General features: G+C 51.7%; 2 protein-coding genes across 2 annotated transcripts; one reads left to right on the forward strand and one right to left on the reverse strand.

The window, feature by feature from the left end:
• Positions 1–358: 358 nt before the first annotated feature.
• LOC100908959 (muscle LIM protein 1) lies at positions 359–21,986 on the reverse strand. The gene is made up of 2 exons (XM_003738962.2): positions 21,966–21,986; positions 359–935 (listed from the first exon to the last, which is right to left on the reverse strand). The coding sequence occupies exon 2, from the start codon at positions 882–884 to the stop codon at positions 564–566; it is 321 nt and encodes a 106-aa protein (XP_003739010.1). The 5' UTR covers positions 885–935; positions 21,966–21,986; the 3' UTR covers positions 359–563.
• Positions 5,332–24,957, forward strand: unc80 (unc80, NALCN channel complex subunit). The gene is given in 38 exon segments (XM_029113174.1): positions 5,332–5,498; positions 5,618–5,687; positions 5,842–5,921; positions 6,937–7,153; positions 7,259–7,966; positions 8,055–8,295; positions 8,429–9,158; positions 9,224–9,447; positions 9,586–9,837; positions 10,496–10,567; positions 11,818–11,994; positions 12,102–12,566; positions 12,695–12,840; positions 12,943–13,221; positions 13,339–13,508; positions 13,628–14,299; positions 14,435–14,581; positions 14,697–14,852; positions 14,932–15,234; positions 15,327–15,706; positions 16,008–16,172; positions 16,289–17,419; positions 17,557–17,700; positions 17,816–17,970; positions 18,082–18,267; positions 18,363–18,553; positions 18,698–18,917; positions 19,017–19,211; positions 19,384–19,438; positions 19,441–19,874; positions 19,997–20,089; positions 20,213–20,323; positions 20,418–21,027; positions 21,137–21,267; positions 21,389–22,336; positions 22,422–22,639; positions 22,750–23,008; positions 24,757–24,957. Coding segments are annotated over 38 exon segments (11,103 nt in total).
• The last annotated feature ends 562 nt before the right edge of the window (positions 24,958–25,519 follow it).

The following is a 25,519-nucleotide window of genomic DNA, read 5'->3' on the forward strand; positions in this document are numbered from 1 at the left end:
GACGTCTCGGACTCCAAAGAACAATGCCTTACTTACAATGGTGGCTGTCGAAATTCTTTTTGACCTTGTCCGCGGTCAGTGAATCAGTGAAACCATATAAAGCGTCGATCTCTCGGTACAGACTCGTATTCGAGCTGTTCGTCCGGAAGATGATCCCGTTTCCGAAAGGGGGCTTCAATGTCTGAAGTTTTCGATCGAGATTGAGCGCGTCTGCTATTCGCGAAAGTTGCAGATATCGTCTGGGAAGTCGACTGGGCAATCCCAGTAGGGAGAGAACCGGTCCCGAAGAGCGATCGAGAGATCGACGAGCCGCCGTGCGTGTTCACCGAAAGATGAACGGAGGAGACGGATTCTATACACAAAGGTGCGACATTTATTTGGTTCACAAGCGGCGCCCGCGGGCAGGAGAAGCAGAATGTACAACAGATTGGGAATAGTGTTGAAAATCGCCGTTGTAACTATCGCCCAAGAATGCATACAGCGTCGTCATCACTGGAACAGCGAGGAACTAGGAATCGCAGGTGGTTGCGGCGGTATGGATAGATGCTAATGCTAAGTGTGATTTAGTTATAGGTTCCATCGAGGGGCTTGTTGGCCATGGCAGTTTCCTTGTTGCCCAAGTGCTCGCCCTTGTCCATGGACAGGCAGCCGGCTCCTCCACCGAATCCGTATCCCTTGGGTCCGTATTTCCTACCGTAGCACTGTTTGCAGAAGATGTCTCCACCGTGCTCACCGACGTTGGTCGAGTCGAGTTTCTTGTTGCACAGTCCGCACTTGAAGCAGGACTTATGGAACTTCTTACCGGCGGCGAGCATCTCCTCGGCGGCGTACACCGACTTTCCGCATTTGGGGCACTTGGCCTGATCTTGGGGTGTGAAAGGCATCTTCGTATGTCGATAAGCCGGGAAGTCGCGCGACGGACACTGACTGAGATGCTCGGATCTCAGTCAGGGCGTCTATATTGACGCCCAGAGGGCGCGCAAGTATGTACTCGGCGCATTCGGTTGCGAGAAGGCTGCTGCTGCTGCTACCACCGCCGCCGCCGACATTGAGACACCCACGACAGCAGCAGCAGCCGCCGCCAGTACGCCCTGGAACACCACCCAGCCAGGCCCCGGCCGTCCGGCAGCAGCCTGGACGGTTGCCGCTGACTGCCCGACTGACTGACCAAACGACCGACCGACCGACGGTCTGTCTGACTAAGATCAGGAAGATACGGAGGGAAGCACCGGCACCTGTTTAGGATAGAACGGCAGTCAGACGCGAGTCAGTCAACGAGAAGCCAGCCGGGCAAGAAGAAAAGAAGGAGGCATCTCCGGAGGCAAGGTTGTTGCCGCCGCCGCCGCCGCCGCCGTTCTCTAGTAGAGCCAAGTTGAATCGAATCGTTTGCTGGCCCGCCCGTTAGAAATTCTCGTTCACTCGTCGTGGTCATCAGACTGGGCTAGGCTCGCACTCGACCCGCCCTGCGTATATAACACTGTCTGCGATCATCTCAACGCAGAGCAAACGAAGCTCTATCGAGAACCTACAGCAGCTTTGTCGTGTATTCAGCTGGTGTAATCTTTGCGCAATTATCGCCCATTGTTGCATAATATGACGCATACTAAGCGATGGCGGGTAGAAAAATCTCGAGCTCTGAGCCGTCTTTGTCGTTTGAACCTTCATTTGCTGCTTACCGCTGCTGCTGCGGCTGCTAAATAGAAGATGACCCCAGTCATCGTTCGGGCCTGATGTACCGCATCTTCCGGGAAACTTATCGTCCTCTTCTGCGCCCAATGACCCAAACGTATCTTATGGAATGAGCCCCATCTTCGATCAGAATTCGGACCGGTATCGTACTCTTCTGAGTTTCAATTATCCATACGTTTCTATCTATTGAACACTCCGGAATTGAGAATTTCCCCTTTTGCCGCAATCGAAGACACCGGTCTCCGGGGGTGAGAACACTAAAACTGGGTGGCGGACTTCACCTCTCGTGAGAATCTCGAAAAGGAAAGCTCACATCGACCGGAGACTGGAGCGACGATGACTTCACCGAGCTTCGCGACGGAGATCGAAATCCGGACCGCTCCCGATCTTTACCATCGACTTTTCAAGTGTTCTGTTTTTGCGCATGTGGCTGATCTGTCTAAGCTAGACAGAGCGGCACCGACATTCGTGGTCGCATTCTCCGAGGAAGCCGCTCAAAGAGTTGCCTGACCACTCAAACTCAATTCTCGGTTCTTCGCTGCACCTCAACAAGCTTCGTTCGCGTCGAGACAATGCTTCAAGGAAGGTCGAGTCTTACACATTCGATGTACGCTTCTCACAGGGCTGAGACATCCTCTTGACATCGGCATCGCGGGAAAATCCGTTCATGGAAGAATCTGTTCATTTTCCCTCATCGATTCCTCGGTGACAGTTCTCCTCGCGATGACTCAGATCCCTCGATCAAACTCTCTTCCTGGAGGAGGCAACGCGCCGTGAAGCCCGAGCGCTGAACCGCTTCTCGTAGCAGTTCTCGCAGAGTGGCTCGACGATGCTTTTCCGGCGACGATTACCGCTGTCTCGGACGAAATTTCTCCTAGAGAAATGTAAATTTGCCGACAGCGCCTCTTCGCGAAGCTCTGTTGGAGAAACCGATTTCCCACGAAGCTGTCAACAGGACTGGAAGATTTTCGCGGCCTTGCAGATGTCAGCTCTTCTCCGCTCTGCTCTAGGTTAATATGGGTCCAGGAGATGGTAGCGTTTCTCCTTTCGGGTGACACAGTGGTCGGGCACCGATCCGAGCGTCGAGCAGGTCATTCCAATCTCCTCATGCCCTCGGCGAAGTCGTCGTCGAGGCCCTCCAGCGATCATTTAACAGGGATTCCCAGACGCACTCACTCACTACGCACACTATGGCGTGGTATGTCTATGGTACATGGGATCGGATCTCACATGACTCACTCCGATGAACTCGACCCAGTATCTAATTTAATCCTTCAATCTTCCTCGGAGACTGGGGGAAATCAGCGTATTTGCCGAAACCGAAATCGTTAGGCCCTTTCCTTTCCATCACCATCGACTTCCCCATGAGTTCTCGAGCTGGGAGAAATTCGCTCAATAGTGAAGACCCAGGGAGACGTATCTTTACCATCGTCTTTTCAAGTGTTCTGTTTCTGCGCATGTGGCTGATCTGATCGAGAAGAGGATGAACCGAGTTTCCCCGCGATACGAGGAGCCTTCCACCAGGAGCGGATCCAGCTTTTTTTCTTGGGGGGGGCCAAGTCATATTTTCAGGGGGGAAAGAGCCGAAAATGATGACGCGCCACCTCGCGGCCCATGCTTTTGTATAGGGATCGAAGATTCTTGGGGGGGGCCATGGCCCCCTGGCCCCCCCTCTGGATCCGCCACTGCCTTCCACGGTTCCCCAGGCCGGAAGCCTCCCACGGCTCCCCGGGCCGGAGGCGTCCCACGGTTCCCCGGGCCGAGAGCCTCGCTTGTTAGCCTATGCCTCCCTCCCGGGAGCCCGGGATGGACGCGCGTCGAAAAGAATCGGAGCTCGGTACATTCGTTTCCTGCGGGCGACAGGCTGCCATCATGATTCGTGAACGAGAGGATTCCTTAGCGAACTATTGGGATTGGGAGTATCAGAGCTTAAGGCCAAGTATCAACAAGGGAAACACTGATCAGGGCCTCGATCCCTCTCCCTTTTCCTTTCGCTCGAGGCTCTCCTTCGACGGCCGGGCCTCATCGTCGGTTGTGCGGAGAAGGCCGCCAAACGACGGAAACAACTCCAAGATGGCGCCGAGGGCCTTCGAGTCCGGTGTGCCCAAATGAAATAGGAGGCGATTTTGCCTACCGTCTACGACCCTGCCATCGTGGAGGAGAAGCTTTTGCTGGAATCGTCGTGTTCTCGCTAGGAAGAATTTTTCTGTTTGTTGTCTGGATGACCAGTGCTACTCGAGACCGAAGAAGGAAACAGGAGAAGCGCCGCGAAGAAACCGAAGTCTAACATAAGAAGCTAGCTGAGAAAATATTCTCACTCTCGTAGCGATCTTTCTACAACGTCCCTCAAACCCAATCAACGACATCGGACTACAACAAGGAGTTATCACACAATCACAAAATAAACAACCGCAACTTTTATGAACGCGAAAGACCTCAAAATGGAGCATTTTGACTTTCTTTTGTCGGTGAGTGAATCAGGGAGCCTTCTTCTTGCTCAGGCTGTTTCTGTACCCTGAGACGTCTGAGACATGTTTGCCATCCACGAGACATCTCCGTTCTGATAGTTCAGGCCTCGATTCCCCCGGTTTGCTTCATGTATTCCTTAGCTCAATCTGGGAATAAACCCATTGAGGTCCGCTAGAGGGATAGAATCAATATCAGTTTCTCACGGATGCGGCAGCTCCCGAGGAATCGCTCGATCGATTAGCTCGATCACCTGTGGACTAAGCGCTTTATGAATTTTTCAGCAAACCACTCTCGAAACAATTTGAACGGGATCGGTGAAACATTGACGGAAAGCAGAAAGACGCTGATGGTGAGAACGATTCTGCATCTGCGACCAGCTGCAAACGTCATTGCCGAAGTTTCATCGTAGCGCCAATACCTCGAGGTTTCGGTTTGGCCGTTTATCGTTCGCCCCTTCGACGACACGGAACGATATTCAGCAGCCAACGCTACCTCAGAGCTTGATGTTCGTTATGTATTCGGTCGCTATTCACGAAGTTCGTCTCGTTCGACGGAATTGTTAATTTGTGATCTTCTTGTGAGTTCCTGAAGCAGTTCCCACAGAGCCAGAGTTACACGAGCGTTGCTTTCCACGTTATCTTACATGATCTCTTTTCACTCACCGCGTACTTCTTCTGGTACTGAATCCGTCCTTCTGCGACGAAAGATTTCTACTGACGACGCTCGCCGAGACTAGAAACCTCATTCAGGTCTCAGTCTCCCGAAGAATCCCCCAGCCGATCGAGCCAAGTTGAATCGACCGGAATCGACGTGACATGCTTTCGTGTCGAACTTCCAGTCAACTTGACAGTACCGCAACCTTGATCGTCGCAATCGAAAGTGCTGCGACCACGAGCGCCCAACGAGTACGGAGTGGCCTGCGCGGTTTCGTTGTGCAAGGACGACAGCCAGGCGTCGACTCATCGATTTACTTCGAGTGATCACTGTTTTGATCTTGACGTTGAACTAATGTTCGCTAATCCATGAGGAAGAATGGATGAATGAATGAATAATTCAATTAAGAGAGGTCGAATCGGAAATCAAGAGAGAGAAATACGTAAGAGACGAAGCTCATCGACGACCCTCGCCGCAAAACGCACTTCGTTCGAACTTCGTCCACTAAGGGTCGCCGTAATGCCGAAGCGCAAGTTCGAAGACACGACCCCGGGACAAGCCGGACCCGCTGGTTCAGGATTGCCCGGAGGTGTGGGACCGATGGGAACTCCTTACGACACCTTCAACGAACCCGACGAACTCGCCGTTCCGCTAGCGATTCAGACATTTCTATGGCGCCAACTTAGGTGGGTTCTGACCGCGGATCGTGGACTTAGTTGCGAGCTTTCAAGACCATTTTCTTGCATGAACGATCCCGGCCCTTCGGGTTTGATGTCTCTCCGCTGATCTATGTATACGGTTTCAGTCCATTTATCCGACCGAAAATAGGTCGAGCTGTTGATGTAAGCCAAATGGAACAGAGAGAAGCTTGCAAAGTGAGTATCTGCTTCGATTGACACCCTCATCTCGAACCGCATATGTATTGCGTCGAATTCCCCGGATAATTTTCTCTGTATCATGAAGGGAGCTTCGGGACCGATGTGTGCGGCAACTCTCGGGCAATAACATCCCTTCCAACGATTATTTCAGTCATTCGAAAAAGTACTCGTGCAAAATATACAATTCGGGTTATCACCAAGCCTCACAAGTGCTATTAAAGCCATCGGAAGGTGAGCGTGCCAGCCGCACTCAGGGGGCAGGCCCGGAATCCGGGCGTGACTCTGCTGGTGACAAAAAATCGCTCGCGAATGCGATCCCTTTCTTGTGAGATCTGGCAGTACCTGATAGATGCTCGATGGATGACTCGGCTGGAGCGAGACGAGACCGGAAGACCGCATATCCGCATGGAGAGAAAATTTGACCCGCGCAGAGCATGCCTCGCTGTCATGGAATGCTTCGCGGGGCATCGTATCTTTATACTGCAGCTGAGAGTATTGACCCGTCATCCTACACAATTCTATTCGTACGAATCATTAGCTATGCAGATCACTACTTTCAATTTAAGCGCCGTATGACAGTGGCTGCTCCTCCTTAAAACCCGGAGTCGGCGACCGATGTCATCTTTCCTCTCTCATTTCCGTGGGAACTGTTGCTGATGATGGTTCACGGCCGTAGACTGGGAGACGAAACAATACAGTTCTTTTTCTCATATACCTAATCGTCGTACAATGTGTTATTATAGCATGTTGTCAGAATTGAGGCTGAAGACAGTTGACAAGCAGTAGTCACTCCTGCCTGCATTTGAAGTGCCCTCATTGCCTCACGTCCCATGCAAACAAGCGATACACCGTACCGGCCATCTACACTGGAAGCTGCGTCTCTTTCCTAGTGGCTGGCTAAGACCTTGAGCCTTATTCTTCACGGGCGACGCACACTGCTTGAGAGAAGCCCAGTGCGCCACATAGAGCTCTCAAGTCTCCGGAAGTCGCTGGAAAACATCCTAGCTCTTGGGTTGATTTCAAACAAAGCGACCGCTTTGATCGAATAATTAATCAGCATCATCTAGACAGCGTCTCTCAATCTAGACGAACGTTTCCGCTCTCACGCGTCGAGGCTCGCCGAGTACCCGACCGAGTTCGAGAGTTCCGAATGAATTTGACTCGCCGAGGATTTCGGAATCGAGAGGTAGACTGACGAGTGGTGAGGCCCGACTAACGAGAGCTCCGACTCTCCCAATAATTTCAGATGGCGTCTTGTCAAGGCGGCACTCCCTCACGTGTTGCATTGCTTAGCGGCGCTGCTGCACCTTCGCAAGGAGGCTTGTCTAGAGAAACTCGGATCGTCCGAAACAAAACTGTTATATACGCTACACTGGATCGTCCTCGACGCGTGTCAAGAATGCCAAGAGGGTTTGCCACAGTCCCAGACTCAACCCAACGTTTTCCCTATAACTGTTATCCAGGTGGGTCCTAATCGGATGCGAGCGTAGGAGAGCGCAGGTCAGAGGAGAGTTCCCGCTGTCAACTCCGATTCAGAGATGGAATAGCTGAGAATTTCGCCTTTCTAGGTGTTCGTCTACCTGTATGCCCCTCTGTTGAACTTTCTAAAACACTCCGACTTGCTGGGGTCGTTCCGGCTTGAGAACGGTGTGAATATTTGGCCCCCCTTATGGCAGTACAAGCATCCGGCCATCGAATGTTTCACGGCCCCAGTGCTTCCAAATCGTAGATGGGACAAGCGAGTAGGCCAAGCGCATCTGAGTCGACGAAACCACGGCGACGTTTTCGTCGCCCTTCCGAAAAAGAAAGCCAGCAAAGACACCCCGAAAGAGAATCGATCGGAATCAGTTAACGTAACGATTGAACCAGAAGCCGCCGATGGCTTCTTGGGAACTCCGAAAGTCTGCGATAAATGTCAGCTCACCAAAAGCTCCGACGATCCTACCGGACCCTGCTGCAAGTGTCCACGAGAAGAAGTTCTGCAGCATTGTCCTCTAGAAGATCCATTTCTGGCCACGTATCTCGACGTATCTGTTCTGCGATGTTTATTCATATCGCAATGGATGGAAGAAGGAGTTCACTGGGCTCTCCAGTTTGTGTACCATCGTCTCGTGAGCATCAACGAGGAATACACCCGCGAGGGTTTCTCGAGACGTCGGAGCTGCTCCCTACCGGTGGCTCCGGACGAACCACTAACGCCCATGAACGGATCGCTGGCAAGTGGAACGCAATGCCATACAACGATGCTCTATCCCTCTCCAAAACGACTACGGAAGGTGGGTGTGGGTCGTGGAAACACGACATGCGTTATCAGCACGACACCGGGACTTCGATCCATCGGAGTAAATGTTTTCTTGATTCCAGTCGCACTCTCCTCACAACCCGTCGACTTCGCACTACGGCTCGATGCAAGATCTACGACAGTCAGGGAGTCACGGCGCACATCGTCTGTCGTCCGACGCGACTGCGCGCCCGGCTCCCAATCGAAAGAGGCCGATGGTTTTCAAAAAAGGTTCGGACTTCCGGGCATTCGTTGAGGAACATCTCCATTTGCCAGACCATGTGATCCACAAACTTCAACTTAGCTCTCAGACATACCAGAGAGGTACGTGACGCCCACCATGATTGGGCACTGCTACTAAGCCACAAACAGATGAGCTTCTCTGTGAAGCTCGACATGAGGAGCCTCGTCCCTATCGAGTCATTCGCATATCGTGATCAGTCCCGTTTGTTGACAGAATCTCTACCAGAACAATTGGATCTAGCCACATCGCCGGTTCTCCATCGGCCGAAGTCGTCTTTGGGACTTCGAACCGAACAAGACTTGGGTTCAAATCCTTTCGTGGCTTCGTTCCTTCCCATCACCCGCGGAAAAAGCCTCCCATCGATCCACATAGATATTTCGGCCGGTAGTAAAGACGACACCGATGGAGAAAACGGACTTCGAGATGAGAGATTCCGTGACGGGATGGGTTCGCTGCCTAGAGACCGCCAGAACTCGAGCATGGAACACCTTCAGAGGCCCAGCGTGGCGCCTCCGACCATTACGGTCACGGAACATTCTCCTGTTTCCTCGATACAATTTTTCATCAACCAAGAAAGCGGCGACTCACCTAAAGAGGACGAGGCGCGTGCTTTGGGTGATGGCCAGCTGTTCTATCCACCTTGTCGACAGCTCGGCATCACACGTTCGCAAACCGATTCGAATATTTTCTACTTCCTCGAAGGCTTGGACGAAGCCTCAGGATCGACGCATTACATCACACCCGACGGTCGTATCGATCTTCAGGTGGTGCTGAAGGCAGTGCACGCTGTCACGCTGCGTGACACATCGTGCTCCCTGCGAGTGTGTGAAGTGATCCTCAACATTTTGCAGCAGCTCCTTCATATGCACGTGTTACCGAAGTTTTCCGGTAATAAAGGGTGAGTTTTCCTGTCTGTCACTCGTATAGACATGTACGAGGCGGAGCTTCGATGCCGTGCCGCGAGGTAGACATTGGTTTCGTCGGAGCTTCGCTACCCGGTCGACGAAGTCCTGACCTGCTCCTTCGCAGATACGACAACCTTCAATCGCTGGCCGAAGAGGCACTGTTGTCATATAAACAGCAGCACGAGCACCGACATCGGTCGTCGGCCTCACGGGGCGGAAGCCAACGGGAGAGTGAGCTCAGCGCGCATCACCTCTTCGCCGACATCGTGCTCCGTGTCATCAAACATCTTGGCTGTCCACACGGATGCGGGGAGGGACACCGACAAGGTCTCTAATATCTCAGAATAAGACTTCGACTTGCACGAGAATGTACCTTGAAATGGAGGGGCGATCGAGACCAATCTCGACGATCTAGTATGATGAAGATCCCTTGGAATTGCTCACCTCTCCTTTCCCGTTTCGCAGGGAACGCAGATGAAGTTCGCGCCCGTGCCCAAGACATTCTGATGAAGCTTCATGACGACAATGAGAAAGTCTTTGCAAAGTTTGTGAGAGATATGACCGTAAATCGCGGTCTATCTGAAATCGTCGACTTATACCACTCCTTGCTCGGATTTTGCCAGAACTCGACATCCTTACTCTCACCAACCACGCAGATGAAGCGAACCTCCACGTCGACTGCAGCCAGCAGTCAGGATAGCGCTTCCGCCAGAACAGGTACGATTTTCGGGTTGGACGTCCCCGTGGCGAACGGGGTCCGAAGTAGAGAGCTTTGTAGATATTACGCCTTCCATTGGAGTTCTTCCGTTCGAAGCTTCTTCGGACGGTTGTACCGGGGCCCAAGAAGTCTTTCCCGCCCCCTCCGGCAGAAGGAAGCACTCCAATAGTTCTGGGGAGTGGAATCGAACGCCCGCGGAGCTTTGTCGCTCGTGGAGCTTCTCAGCTTGGGGATTTCAGAGCTTCTATCGGAGAGCTCGCTGCTGTGAACGACCAGTACGACAAGACGGTGGCATCGAGGGCAAGGATCTCGATGTCGGAATTTCACTCGTTTCATATTTTAGGATTGCTTACTCCGGTCCGCTTGTCGGCGAGTTGCAGAAACAGCTTTTCGTCAGGCATAGTCAACCTTAATGAAGGTACTTACAAGGAAGTTTGCCAATCACTGTGCTCTCTGAATTTCTCCAGTGACCTCGACTGTCGACGCTCTCACTTCTCTTGTAATGGAAGGAGGCTTCTCTGTCAGTTTGGCATTCTATCTTCCCTATCGGATCGTTTCCTGATGCAATTACCTATTTCTGTTTGCGTGTTCGAGTGTGAAAATGCGGGAAGCACCAAGACTCTAGGAGTGGATTTGTAACAATTTGCCCGATTTCAGCCTCTATCTCCCCTCGGCAGATTCAAAGCTGTCGAAATAGCTTCTGTTCGAGTATATTCCACCCGAGTCAAGGTATCCGAGCGAGGACCGTCTGGTCGATACATTTCTAAACTTTGTCAAGGCTAAAATTAAGCACTCGTTGAAACGTATTGCTGTCATGGGAAATGGATGATGGGTTGGTTGGTCGATTGATTAGACGTGGTGTCACTAACTTTCGCTGTTTGCCTGATCCACGATCCGATTCCCAGCCAGGAGTTGGGTCGATGATCGGAACCGAGTGATTCCAAATAGCGATGCACTGTCCCACCGAATGATACTCCTAGGAACCTAAGAAGAATTCACCACGTCATCGTTCGCACCCTCGAATCAGCTTTGGGAATAAGAGACCCGATGCTGCTCTAAATCTAATCTGTCATCTGCAAGCGAAGTAGCTTTTACGTTATTTGCGGCTCCCTGGGTCGAGCGAGCTCAAAACGCGACGCATTATCCACACCGAATCTCACCCGACCATGAAATCGGAAAAAACTAAGGCGGCGTCTGCCGTCAGTTCCGTCGGATTGAGGTAGACAAACAGCGTCGCTTAGGCAGGCAACTGCCGGATAGTTGCTGTCGACCACTCGTGTTGTCGCTGGGGAGAGTTGTACAATTAACAGACAGGAGTCGGGAGCAACCCAAATTGAATTCATCCCCCTCGGGGAAATGAATTCAATTCGCATGGTGATCGAGGCACATCTCTTCCGTCAAACGAGTGTACCGTTTGACGAATTCGGACGAGATGTTTATAAATTGTGTGTCCATGAACCGGGATCGAATGACGAACTAAAAACCTCTTGAGCAGCACCACGAAGTTCCGGATCCGACACTGAGGCTTGTGGGTGGCAAAACCCGTACGCCGGCACTAACTAAATCAGAAATTACCGAGCTGAGCTAACTGATTAGGCTGTTGCCACCCGTCTACATACATAAACCCAATAATCTTGTCTAACGAAGTCTTCATCGAGAAAAAATCGATGAACCCAAACCCTTGGCTCAACACCGCCTGTCAATGCGGCGGATGTTAATCTTCACGCAACAAATCCGTGAAGCTAGAACAGAGAATTGAAAATGCTAAATTTCCGATCATCTCATGAAACTTTGCTCGGCCGCCTAAATGTCGCCTTGCAGAAAGTGGCTCGGTCACATCATTCTGCAGATTGTGTTTCGAACTCACTATAATCATCCGTTCTGTAGTTGAGCACCTCCACCAGGCCTAAACGAAACGGAAGCGCAGAACTCCCCGTCGGATAGACAAACTCTCAATCTCGCGACAACGCTTCTTTCAGGGTATGCGAACAATTTTGGTGCGAATCCTCGCTCGATCGAGCACGTCGTCCTGAGCTACACCTTCAAAACTATGGCAACTCGGCTTGCGAGGAACGCTAAAGAACTCCGAACTCAGGAGAACATGAGTTTGTACTGCGATCTTCGGCAGCTCATCAGTTTTATACATGAAAACCACGGTACATGAAACATCCTTGGAATGAAGGCTCCTTATTCTTCCTGGTTCGTCGCGTGACGGAGCCTGGTAACCAGATCTCATTCCAATTCTCGTTCCTCTCTCGCACAGGGGGAATTTTCCGTCGCGTCGCGTTATCCGGACTGCTAGAGAGCTCGGAGCGGCCAAATCAGCGCTCGAATAAGAGTTTCATACCTAGCACTAGAATAGTGCGACACGCCTCTCGAGTTATGGACCCACAGGACCACAAGGAGTCAGAAACTTTCGCCGGAGGAAAAATGGGCGATAGCACGATGATGATCGTGGATGAAACCGACAAATCGGGCCGAAAGAGCTTCTTCAAGAAGAAGTCCACAGTCAAGAAGGTTCCTAGCTCTCAGAGCATGTTTGACGACGAGCCCTCGCTCTCGGTGGGAGGATCCATGGGAAGCGTAACACCGCAACAATCATTGAAACTCATGAAGACGCTGGGACCAAGGCTTAGTGTAGGTCCGGATGGCGGCGACAATTTGTCGCTCGGTGCGAAGTCAAAGAGCCCTTCAGGCTCGAAACTTCAACTTCTCAATTGGTTCAAGGGTGAGTCTGCCTACCGTATGGCAGTTCGGGAAAGGAAATGAATTCGATAAGTACATTGTCGTGATCGATTCGACTGCGCGGAATTCCCTTCATTACCGCGCCGAAACTAATTCGAGACATTCCCCCAGGCGGATCGGGCATGACGCCGGTTCCGTCATCGTCACAGCTTGGGCTAGACACCGACGACGACTTCGACGGGGACACTCTCTCATACAAATTCAAGTCCAAAGGCAAGGGCGCAGTTACTAAGAGTTCGTCCGCCGGATTGCTCAAGGTACGTACAATGGATTTCCGATCTCTGGATCCATACAGCTCCTCACGAGGGCAACGTAGCGATCGATGATTTTAGTACTATCGAGTCAAATAATTATCGCAGGCGAAAAAACGAGTCGAGGAACAGCTTTCGAGGCTGGGCTTCGGTCGTCCCAAGAGCAAGCACGGCGGATTCGAGGAGGTGGCCGACCTATCGCGAAGGAACTCCTTTGATTTAGAAAACCAGGAAAGTCAGGCCGCAGCAAGCTACTTTGTTAAAGAGACGAGACTCGTCAATATTCGGACGGTCCGCGACGGCATGCTTCGTTTCGCATTTTTGCTAGAGGCCTGCAACCCTGGTACTATACCTGACCCGCCACTACTCGCCGCAGCTCTAGACCTGGTAAGCTACATGTCTATAATCTCAGTCATTAGCAAGCCGCAGCCAATGGATTCAGGGACACGGATTCCCTTGGATTCACGATCGTTATCGTGCCTATTTCTTTCTTGTTCTCCGCAGAAAGCTCCCGTCGTTTCTCGTGCGGCGTTATTCCTCGAATGCGCATACTTCGTCCGAAGATGCAACAAAGGCCTGTGGCCGAGTTGGATGAAGCTGAACCTTCCGTTGTTCCGTGCAAGCGGAGCGATGACAGGTGGCGCGGGAGGACGCAGTCAACCTGCTGTCCACAGGTACGCGATTCCTTCCACTCATATTTCCGTACCGGAGTTTCACAATATTCCCCGCCTTCGGGCGTGTTATTTCCTTCCGTTCTTTCATCGAGCTTGACCCTTGGTAATCGCCTTTTCAGAATGCATACTCTTCAGAGAGCAGCGGGCCGGCTATTCCACGAATGGGCAGAAGCCGTTGGAGCACGGCTAGAAGAGCTCCTGGCAGCTCAGGATTTTCCATTCGAGAGCTGGGAGCAGATTTCCACCGATGACGCCCGGAGAAAACAGCTGCGCATCGAGGATGATGAAGAAGATTTCCTCGACGAAGCGTCCATCTGCGATCAGCGTTGTCCATTCGCGCTGCAGATGGCGGCATGTCAACTTTTGCTGGAGATCACGTCGTTTCTGCGAGAGACGTTCCAGTGTCTCCCGGCCAGGGGAGGGCCCTCACGCCAATCAACAAGGGGGGAACGCCATCTAGCCGGCGGACCCTCTTCGATGGCACCCTCGGCCGGTTTCCAGTCACACAACGCTAACAGGAGATGGTCTATGGCTCTGAGTACATTAGCTGTAAGCCAGACATCGGCTCACAGCCTAATTTCGCTTGCGGAGCAAACGCAGGCAGCACATCCTATGGCAGGAGTAGGTGAGCGAAGGATCAGTTTTGTGCTTCACGAAGCCGACGCCGAGTCCGACAACCAGTCCGATATGGCGGCCGGGCTTCTATCGTTCCAACAGCAACATCTACACCAGCAGGCCGAATCGGGACTCTCTCAGACCGGTTCAGGCCAAGGTAGACAATCAAGGCAAAGGTGAGGAATGTTCATACACTGAGAAGCACGATGTCGTGATCGGTCCTGGAACCCGAGACGGAGGCTCTATACGTACACATTCCAATAATTCATTCATTCATTCGGCTGAAATTTCTCGTATTTCGACTCCTCTAGGGGAAGCCGACCAAGCGGAAGTGGTATTGCGGGATCTGTTACCGCGGTTGCGGCCGCGAGCCACCTGCTAAGAAGGGGTCACCACCAGTCGAGTTTGAAGCGTTGTAGCCTCAAACTGAAGAGACAAGATCGTAAAAATCGCCCTAGGTTGGTAGGAAGTCGAGATCACCTTCGGAGAAGAGCCTTCTCTGATATTGAGATGATGAGAAAAATCTCTCTGCGTCAGTTTACGGAATAGGAAAAATATCCTTACCCCGTACAGATCATCAACAATTGCCGCTAGTGACGAAGATGCCGAAGAGATGCTGAAGAGAACGGAGAGCATCAAATCGCAGACGCTTTCGAAATCGCAGCAACAGCAGCGTAAAGTCAGTGCGGTATCCGACCGAAGCGATACGAGCGAGCGCGCTGATATTAGGTGCGTATGGGTGCCAGGGAGACCCGAATCGGGAAAGAAAGCGAGCAAAGGCTTAATTTCGATATTTTTCTGCCAACAGTGGAGGAGAGGAGTCGCCCGGTGTTTTGAGTGACGATCAGCCGCCCGACAGTCCAGCTGAGCATCAACAAGGCGCGACTGGACATGTTGGAACGTCAGGAGTCGGCGTTGCGGGTTCCCACGGCGGTCCCGGTCACCCGGGAGCCTTAGCTTGTGGAGCCGGTTCCTCTCTGGCGTCCCAGCTAACGCCCGGCGACAACACACTCTCACAGCAAATGCCTTGGATTTCATCAATTATTGCGGTCACAAAGACCTTAAACTTCTCTTGCGCCCATCAGGGGTTCTGCCACCCGCGCTGTTACAGGTACGGCCTCCTCCGCCCGAGCCTCCGAAATTTCCATCGATATCTTCTTTCCAGATAGAGAACTAAGCTGGGACGTCCATTGCTCTTTTCAGACGCCAACTGAGAGCTTGCAGTAGACTTACGAAAAGCATTAGGAAAATATACGGCGATGACTTCGGGCTCACAGAGTGCTCGACGGAAGACCCTTGCACAGCAGCCATGGGGACTGAAAATGAAGTCGACGCCGACAAGGAACAAAAGAGCAAAGAGAAGAAATTCAAGAAAATTATCACTGGGCCCAGTTCCCCGTTGCGAAGGAAGACCAGCATGGGTCACCTGTACGATAAAGGGGCTGGCCCGGGCTCGGGCTCGGGATCAGGCACGGCCAAGGGCGTCGATGGCCAGGACAGGGCACTGGATACTCCACATCTGAGTGGAGCCCGGTCCCTTCACGGTTCCGCTACCTGTCTCGTGCATGATCTCGAAATGGGCGGTGAGTTTCAGAATGGTGCATATTTCCTGCAGCCAGTTCTTACGATCAACGTCGGAGTATCAATCAAGACCAATGAGAATTTATCATCAATCACTAGAAAAATTGTCAAAACTGCCTCGATGTATGTACCTACCGCTGGGAGAGAAGCGAAAGTATAGTTTGAATGGACGGATTCTCGAATGATGAACATCGAAAACCATCACCGATCGAGGGCGATCTTTTTCGAAATCATGCAAAAATAACTATTTTTACCTCGATAAACGAATGCGATCTTGATAAGGAATAATCTCTCGAATTCCAGCGGAACCATCGTCGAAATTGACGTCCCAGATGGAACGAAAGAAGAAGATCAAAGAGGAGAATCCCCTCTTGAAATACGTACGGAATCAAGTTGTCAACGTGTTCCTCTCCCCGATGTCCATACTCGTGAAGGGAGCTGTGATACTGAAGGAAGAGAACTTTCAAGGTTAGCCTCGGCTTCCGATCGGGCTCGGACTATCGATTGAGATCAAGATATCACAGAGTTTTCCTCCTTCCCCTCTGAATCTCCTTGTAATAATTTCGACGGTGCCCCGTTTCCAGATATACTTCCCGTTGTTTGGGAACTCATCCTCGAACCAGACCAACAATTGAGCTCAGTGGCATCAGTGGTGTTCATCCTTTGCGCCGTGAAGTCCTCTGAGCGTGCCAGTGACCTGATCGAGAAGGAACTAAAGTCCGAGGACGCCAATCAGCGAATCCAAGCCTTGCTCCGGATCCAAAACCTATGGCGACATCGATATCAATGCTGGCCTCGGATGGAGGATAGCGCACACGTTTTGTTCAAGGTGCCTCCACCGAACATCGAATTCACGCTGCCGAGTCCTCGGATCGCGATGGATTCCGCCCCGGTGGCGGATCCACCGTGGATGCCGCAGATCAAAACGAAAGTAGAAGAAGTCACCATCAACCAAGAGCAACGATCATTTGTGACGGCAACTCAGACCCGTCGGAAGCAACAAATGGAATCTATACAGCGAGCGCTTCAAGCCGAAGACGAGAAACGGACCACAGAACGCGAAAACTTTTTCATGACTTCGATTAGTCCCACAATGCAAGCAGCGTACGAACCGGCGTTATTCCAGCACCCACCGGATGCGGAACACGAAAGCGCCGAAGCCGCTTCCGACCTGGACGACCCGCAGCAGCGGGCCGACCGTTCGCACGCGTCACACCCTATTCAGGTTGCCCATTCACTATACCCATCTTGCATGTGTTCCTCTGCCATCACGATCATCAACATGCTACAAGACGTTCAGACCAACCACGAAGGAGTGGCCGTCTACGAGGTGGCCTACAAGGTCATCTGGCAATGCCTCGTCGAGGATACGGCCCTCTTTCTCCGGTACCTCCTGGAAAGATTAACCCGAGAAAAGCCTGACACCATCATTCAGATCCTACGCAGACTGATTCGCTTCATGCCCCGCCTGCCGACTCAGGCGGCGCATGTCATGTACAACTACATCGTGGGCTTCATCATGTTTTACATTCGTTCACCGTGCGAAGGCTACACTGAGCTGATCGCGGCAGCGCTCTCCGCTCTGTGGCTTGTCGTACCGTCAGTTTACGGCCTCTATCTAAAGGACCTCAAACAGGTCCTCCGCAAGGAGCAATGCGACTCCACGCTCCTGATAACGGCAAATGTGCCGAGTGCCAAGAAAATCATCGTGCACGGTGAGTATCGGCATGATGTTTCCCCGCATTGAAGGATGTCGTATTTCAATGAGGTGTCGGAAAATTCTGGCTCGGACGAGAAGATGAATTAATGCTCTACGGATCGAGCGCTGATCGCGGGGACTTTTCCTCCACAGGCCAAGATGACCCAGGGGGTATTCCGTCTCAGTTTCCTATTCACGAAGATACGTTGTTTCAACATATTCTTCAAGACAGTTTAGATTTCTTTGGCATCGAGGAGAACCAACAAAACTGCTATTTCCTAGTCGATACCAAGACAAGTGAGTAGGGCTCCTCGATTGATGACACAATAAATATTCCCCTGTACTCACCTTAGTCTCGTCGTCACTTCGGCATCGATGTGCGAACTGTTTCACGGAGGGACGATCTTTTCAGATACGATGCATATAAGTAGCGCGTATGTTCGGGACCACTATTTTTTCAAACGCAGTCAGTACCCCCAACTGAATCTGGTCAAGATGGAGCCCGACGCCGCGCACGCAGCGCTTCAGATGCAGTACTTTCAACTGCACTTTATAGAGGCTAGCAAGGTCTGTTCCGGCTCGTGGAGCTTCATATATGGGAATCGAGATGTGTTCTACCTGGATCGGGATCCAGGGACGGAATTTCGTTTTTGCCGACATTAACTCCTCATCTTTCAGGTCTTAATGAGTCTGGCCGTACTACGTAGCAATCATCAGTTAGCACCTCGCGTTCTCTTCCTTCACGATGAACTCACGAAACTGCCTTCGTTCCCAAGAAAAGCGTTGGAAGCTGATTTTAGCTTATATACGGGCAAATATGGAAAACAGGTACTCGCCATGGACACCATGCATAAACTCTGCTGGGTGAGTGTTTACCTAGATTATTTTCCTGAGGAACTCCATGGCATTGGGACGCTTGATCGCAGTCGGTGAAACACGAGAGGATTCTTTCCTTGTAGGTCCGCCTAATGGCACGCATGTTCGAGGCGATGTCTGGCTTCTTCGCGCATTCCTCGGATCTTCACTTATTTCTCAACGTTGTGAATGGTGCCCTGGTTCTGCACTGCGAAGACGCTGCCATCCTGCGCCTCTGCTGCGCCACTTACGTCAACGCCGCACACCAATTCAAGAATATCTTCGCCACCAACGGGTTCGTTCCCGATCAATCTTCGCCCACGATCTCTCCATGAATTGCTGATGATGAGGATGATGAGGATCGATCAGCAATGATGATGAATCGATGATCCTTCCAACGTTCAGAATGAGCTCCGATATATTTTGTTCCTCATTGCAGATATCTTCTCATTATGCCGACAATGCTACAGATTTATTCGAACCACCAGACCAACGGCCTCCTCTGCCGCACCATAGAATTTATCTGCAAACAATTCTACATCATGCACCGAAAGCCATTCATTCTACAGATGTTTGGTAGCGTCGCCCCGCTGCTAGACACCGACACAGCGAGTCAATATGGAGACGCATCAAAAGTTCAACCGAAAGCGTTCTTTCAAGTGAGAGCGGAGTGTTATGAACGAAGGATTGAAATTAGGATATCAAGCCCCAAAGCCGTTCGGGACACCGCCTCAACGAGCATGTTTTTCCTCCTTCAGCTATTGCAGTCTCTCTCCCAGTACATCGTTGACCCCCTGGACATTCTGGAGCTTGTGGATGCGGAGAAACCTCTCCGCGCCCTCGATTTCTGTTATCAGATGGATCCTGATTCGTTATCAATCCTGGACGCAATATCGCTGAGCGTGACCGTGTGCGCCTATTCTGCGGATTCGCATCGGTCTCACCAAATGCTCGTGAGTTCATCCATCTAGATACCGATTTGTATACCGGTCGTTCCTCGGTCCCAATCGTGCAGAGTTTCTCGGATTCCGAATTCCCACGCTGTATCGACAGAATGTTTCGAGATACCCGCGGGGAAAAATCGAGAATACGGTCAATATTCACGGTCCTCTTCCGCCGTTCCAGACGATTCTCGAAGCGATCGTCCCGTACTACCTGGAACACTTGCAGTCGCTAACGACGAAAAAGAAACCGGTGGTTCCCGCTCCGAATTGCAAATGATTCACAGCATCTCGCTGTGCATGAGAACTCTCATCATGAACGCAGAACCCTTGACTAGACCCTACTCGGGTCCTCAACGAACCATCGACTTGAGAGGGTCGAGCATGAAGAACGCAACCCGAGGAGCATGCTCGCCGCAATTCGAGATCGAAGAAGATCTCCCATCGCGATTTATGAACGAAGCCTTAAATTATCGAAAACAGGGCGGTTATTTCGAGAGAGACTACGAGGACAGCGACATCCTCCGGATGGAGTTCAGGAAACCTAGAGACACGCTACTGAACGTAGTGGCCGAATTCTTAACGAAATGTTCTGCGAGACTTGCCGATCTTTCGAAGAAAATTCCAGACCTTCCGAGCAAAGCCACGGAGCTTCTCGACGTGAAATGTCATCTCGTAAGCATCTCCACCCCCTCCCCCAAGTATTCGGTGGCGACTCGTCGAGGGCCTGAACGGCAATTTGACTATCGATTTTGATTTGATTGAGGATCTGACATTCTGATATTCTCGATTCGCAGAGATTAGCCGAAATCGCCCACAGCCTGCTGAAAATGTCCCCTTACGACCCGGATACGATGGCGGGCCGGGGCTTACGGCGATATCTCAATGAGGTAGGCATGACCATGCCCTCCCCTCAATTATTTTGTCGCCGTAATCTCTATCGAAAGTTGACCTCGTCATGAGGTCCGAAGCTTCTGCGCTCGAACTAAAAGCTCTTCCTCAATGCCTCCCAGGTACTGCCGGTTTCCGAGTGGGCGCAAGAAACCATGAGGCCCGCGTTAATTATGGTCATAAGACGACTCGACAGAACATTTACGAAAATAGCTAAGAAACCCGCTATACGAGTAAGTCCCCCCTTCTGAGTGAGCCTCTTCCGATGGACTTCCGAGGTCTACATCCAGCGATTGATGAAACTCAGTCAACGATGCCCTTCCACAGCGACTCGTCGATTGGGACGCAGCCAAAAATCTGCTTCGTGGCGTCTACCTAACATTGTACAAGCACCCGTATGTTGCACATCTACCGCACCTAAAGTCGCTGGTCTCCATCTGTCAGCTGATCATTGTCGGCGAGTCATCGACGACTTCGGGCGAATCGCAATCCAATGTCGGTTCGTCGGCAGCGGCATTGGCGCAATCGCCGCCGCCGGGCTTCTGCTCGGTGGCTGTCAGATTGATCGCCATGCAAATGCAAGCACTCGGTGAAACTCTGTCTCTAGAATCACTTTGCGGCGGCCAAGCTCTACTGCAATCTAGAGAGAAGACGGAAATCTACTTGATGAACTTCATTCTCCCGCTGTGTCTGCGGGTGTCGTCAGGCGTCAAGGACGTACCCAAGGTCCGCCAGAGCGACATCGCCTTCTCGTTAACTGTGGTGCTCAACGCGCTCAACCCCGCTCAGAATAAACCCCAGCCGACGCAGGGGAACGCTACTGGCGGCCAGGGAGGCCAGGCGAGTGCCAAGGCGAGCTCAATCGCAGAGGATTCAACCTCAAACGCTAAGACTCCTTCACATATGCGAAGTTCGCTTTACCGCATCGGATTCCTTGGTGAGCCCGCTTGGACCTCATGATTCAAGGGGTTGGAAGGGGAGAGAGGCGCGAATAATTTCGATAACGATCATTAGCGGTCTTTCTCATGACTAATCCCTCCTTACAGGACTCAAGATCCTCATAGTTTGTTACGAAAGACAATTATCCGCTGACTGGCACCGAATCGCGAGATGTATAAGAGAATTGGGCAGTCGTCTGTACGGAGGGTTGGCGCTATGGAACTTTTTGGATTTTTTGGTGAGACGCCGCCTCCTCAAATTATTATTCAATTATTATCAGTCGTCGGAATCGCTGATGATCTAGCGAAAACGCCTCCCGAACGAAGACTAATATCTTTTCTCGATCCCCCGAATCCCAGGTAAGCCACCGCACGCCGCTGTTCGTACTCCTGTTTCCATTGATCCGCTACAGGATCCTACAGATAATCTGCGACAACGAACAGGAATATTTCTATCAGCAATCAATCAGAGAAAAGCTCAAAGGCGGAATTGCACTGCCGGGAGCGCCGCCGAAAAGTCAGGGATGTTTATTTGTCGAACTCGTCAACGAGCTGAAGCTGCTCAAGGAGGACCTCGTCGCATGGCGTCTCGGAACCAAGAGCGGAGAGCCTGCGTCGGGGGAGACGACCGGCGTGGTCAGCCAGTCGGTCAGTTTTAGCTCCAAAACCCCCGCGGCCGCGAGCGGGCCCCACGCATCCACATCGGGTCAAATGGCAGCGACTCGGTCGTCAACATCTTCGGCGCAACATGCAAGTTTCACCGAACTGGGGCCCGACCAACAAAGCGTCACAAGACTCGGATCCCCACCAGGGCTGGGCACCCCCAGCAGACTGCAAACGCTGCAGTCGCCGTCCCATACGGGAAGCCTATCGACCCCACCCGCATCCGCACTGCCTTCGCGAGGCAGTTCCCTCAAGCTACCGAGTCAGAGCCTACCCGCGCGTACTCTGTCGATTCGTCTGCCGGGAAGCAGCGATGTCGGAGGAATGGGAAGACTCATGTCCCGCTTCATGCATCGCAGGACCTCTTATCCGTCAGCTGAAGAAGAGGGGGCAACGCCTAGCGGGGGACGCCAAGTCTACAGACCGCTAGACGCTTTGGAAGGCGAGCCGGGAGGAAGCGGCAGCGGCCAACAACAGGTCGCCGGAGCCAGCTCTGAACCACGACTGTTCCGCAAGTCAACACTCCTCATCAAGAAGAGGGGAGAGAGCAAGAAGGCAAGTGCACCGAACAGCTCCCATCAACTTCAAACCGCAGCCAGCTCCGCCCCGGGCTCACAGTCATCCGTCGCAACCGGCCTAGACCAGGTATGTCGGTGCATTTCCTGTGAACGGGTTGTTAAGTCGAGTCCGAACTTGGCGAGTTTGAAGAACTTTTTTGCCGGAATTACAGGAGACGGATGCGGCATCATCGGGAGGCGAAACGACTTTGTTTTCGCCAACCGCCAGCCGACCGGCGAGTCCCAGCCAGCATTCGTCTCCGACGGGCGACGGAAGTGACCCGTCGGCAAGCTACGCGTCCACCAGTACGTCGCAGCAGTTAAATGTGAAATCCACAGGTGGCAGACATCGGCTGCAGCGTCAGAAGGCGCAAAGTCGGAAAACATTCAAGTGAGTTGTCTCGTTAATTCCCTTGGTGACCTGGAAGCATCGAGATATTTCCTCGAGCGAGGAATCGGCTCCGATCGACGTCATCGACGAAAGCCCATCCCTGTTTTCAGATTTGGTAAGTCTCGGAGAGGTTGGGGCCATCATGACAAAGACGGAGGGGAAGAAGCGGGCGAAGATATCGCCAGCCAACAGGCCCAAGCTCAGGACAGCCCACCGAGTTCTGTTCCTGCAGTGATAACCTCTACACCGAGCGGTCCCTCTAGCCAAATTGAGGCGTCTTCTGGTGCTGACGCCACCGGCGATTCACAAATATCGAGCCAGCAGAAGGAACATCATCAATCCCAACAACAGCAGCAACATCATCATCAGGTAAAACTATCAGCTTGTAATTCGTCCAGTTTGACTCTCAAATAAGTTCCGAAGACCGTCAGGATCCGGTGGGACTTTGCCGTCTCCTTTGCTGGGCGGGAAACTTCCCGACCGAAACAGTACCCGGCTCCGGTTCCGCGAGCTCGAGCGGTCCGGCAAGAAAAAATTAGTCCCCATGCCCGGACTGGCTCAAACATTCTCTCTGGCAAACCGAATGATTTGGGTCCCGACTTAATGTCACGCGACGGAAAATTCCATTATCCTCTAGCCATCCTCCAATTACTGACAAGGGTCCCCTCTGTTCTTCTCTTCCTGACCTGTTTAGGAATCGATCATATGCTGGCACATAACTTGAGTAAGTTCCGTGACATGGAATTCTTTGTGCCGTGTTCATGAATGGAATGGTTCGTCTGATGATCATGATTCTGTCGTTGTTTCTGCACTAGATTCACGCGTGTTCACAACGATCTCAGTACACTTATATTATCCACAGAACGATTTCCCTTATTATGCATTCATGTCGTATGTTAATTTGCCCGTGTGAAGCAGCTGACGACCTCGATCCTCTTTCCACCCCCTCATGGAAATGTTTACAAATCTGATCTGCCGCGTCGTCCGTTCTGCTCGGCCTGTTGAACATCCGTACCTCCACGAGAATATCGAAAAATGCATTGACTGACTCGCCCAACATGTGGACACTGATCTCTAGGGCTAAACGTTTGGGGCTGCCGTGATCTCCGCCATGAAATCCGCGGATTGCTGCGTTAATTTCTGGTCCCCGCGGGTCTGCAGTCTTTCCGAAATGAACTTTGGCGAGCACTTCTCCGAGTCTCTCGGTATCCAGAAGTAGCGATAGATGTATGTATATAACCGTTCAGGCTTCTCTGAAAGCTCATGCAGATTCTGCAAATCGCTCCGGAAAATCCAACCGCTCCCTATCTCTCCGGCAGCGGCCGACCTCATGGTTCATGGTGTTATTGATCCATACGATCCTGCGATGCGATATCACGGGACCATATTCCTATCAACTCAGGAGCGATTTCTCAGTAAATCGGTCGGGTCCTCCTTCTCCCCACGCCCTGGTTCCTTGGTGCTTCGCAGCAATCCGCTGTCCTTCTTTTCTGAGTTCTGCGTGACTACGCGGTGCCAAGTACCCAGAACGGGAGCGACCGATATCCTATCGGCGTTTGTCATCGGAAATATTTCTAGGCTTCGACCTCATATGACCCAAGGCGATTTCAATGAAACCCAGAATGAAGAGCCCCCCTCCTGCTGGCTCCAGGTCATGGAACCACATTTTTCGCGGAAGCCCGATGCTCCTCGCGAGCTCGCGAATTTTCAGAAAAAAACGCCAGGAATGCCTAGCCCGACTGGTCCCCACCCACTGCGATGAAATGATGAAGGGTCGGGGTCGGATATCGATCATAATCTCGGGGTTGTTCTGTGGACTGTGTTGGTCTATGTTGTTCGAGTGTATGAAGCACCGTTCCTTGGACTCCGGAAAGTGATTCGGCAGGAGCACAGGTCTCGCTGACGATCGCCCTCATGTCATCACTTCATGAGATTGCTGATTTCAATGACTGCTCCCCTGGTAGACCTGGAATGAAAAACAAACTCTGGGAGACGCGATTTGTATTTTTCACGCGTAAATGCCCGTTAACTTACGTCCGGATGGTGTCCGCAAACTGATAGTGAACAGTGACCGCGAATGTTCCGGTGATTCTAACTGAGTCGCTCTCATTGCACAGGTGCGTTTCCAGAAGAAGCCTCTTGGAGCGCGTCGCCAGTCCTCGCCGCAGATCGGGCCCAAGCCCAAGCCGCTGAGAAGCAGTCTTAAGAAGTGCGATTCTCAGCCCCAAAGCAACAGCGGAGGAGAGTCCGACAACGACCAAATAGATCAGCCGAAAATAAGTACTTTCAAGGACTCTCCTCCGACCCCCAAAGACTAGTGAATTGTATTTTAGAATCAGAACACCATTCGACTCATATCCCCCAAGGAAAAAATTCTCCATGCCAAACCAAATATCATTACCTTCGACGACAATGAAGGCGACGATCATGGAATTATGAGCATTCTCTAGCAAAGTGTTTCACCCTCGTGTACTCAACACCCACCACATCAGCTGCCGGAATTGTAGCGCCTTGGGAATAATCAAATCGATCGACAACTCATAATCTCGTGATTGTAGCTTCGATTCACAAAAAAGAGATATTACTAGGTCATCGACTGGAATCTTCATCCTGACCTAAATGATACGATCCTCGGCCCCCGAACCGGCATCCATGTCAGAAATCAGCTTATATTAGACACAGCTACCCCAAGCGTCTGAGATATCACACACTTGGGACTGACCACAGCTGCAGCATTAAATCAGGCAATGAATAGCAATCGATTATAGCGGATAATTGCCAAGACAGAAGTACAGAAGTCGTAGTCTAAAGGAGAGATCAAAAATTGTAAAGGAATAATCGCCTTGTATACATGCTAGAACGTGCATTCCTCATGTACAA

This window comes from Galendromus occidentalis, unplaced genomic scaffold, assembly GCF_000255335.2.
Source record: "Galendromus occidentalis unplaced genomic scaffold, Mocc_1.1 scf7180000076381, whole genome shotgun sequence".
NCBI classification, from domain to species: Eukaryota; Metazoa; Arthropoda; class Arachnida; order Mesostigmata; family Phytoseiidae; genus Galendromus; species Galendromus occidentalis.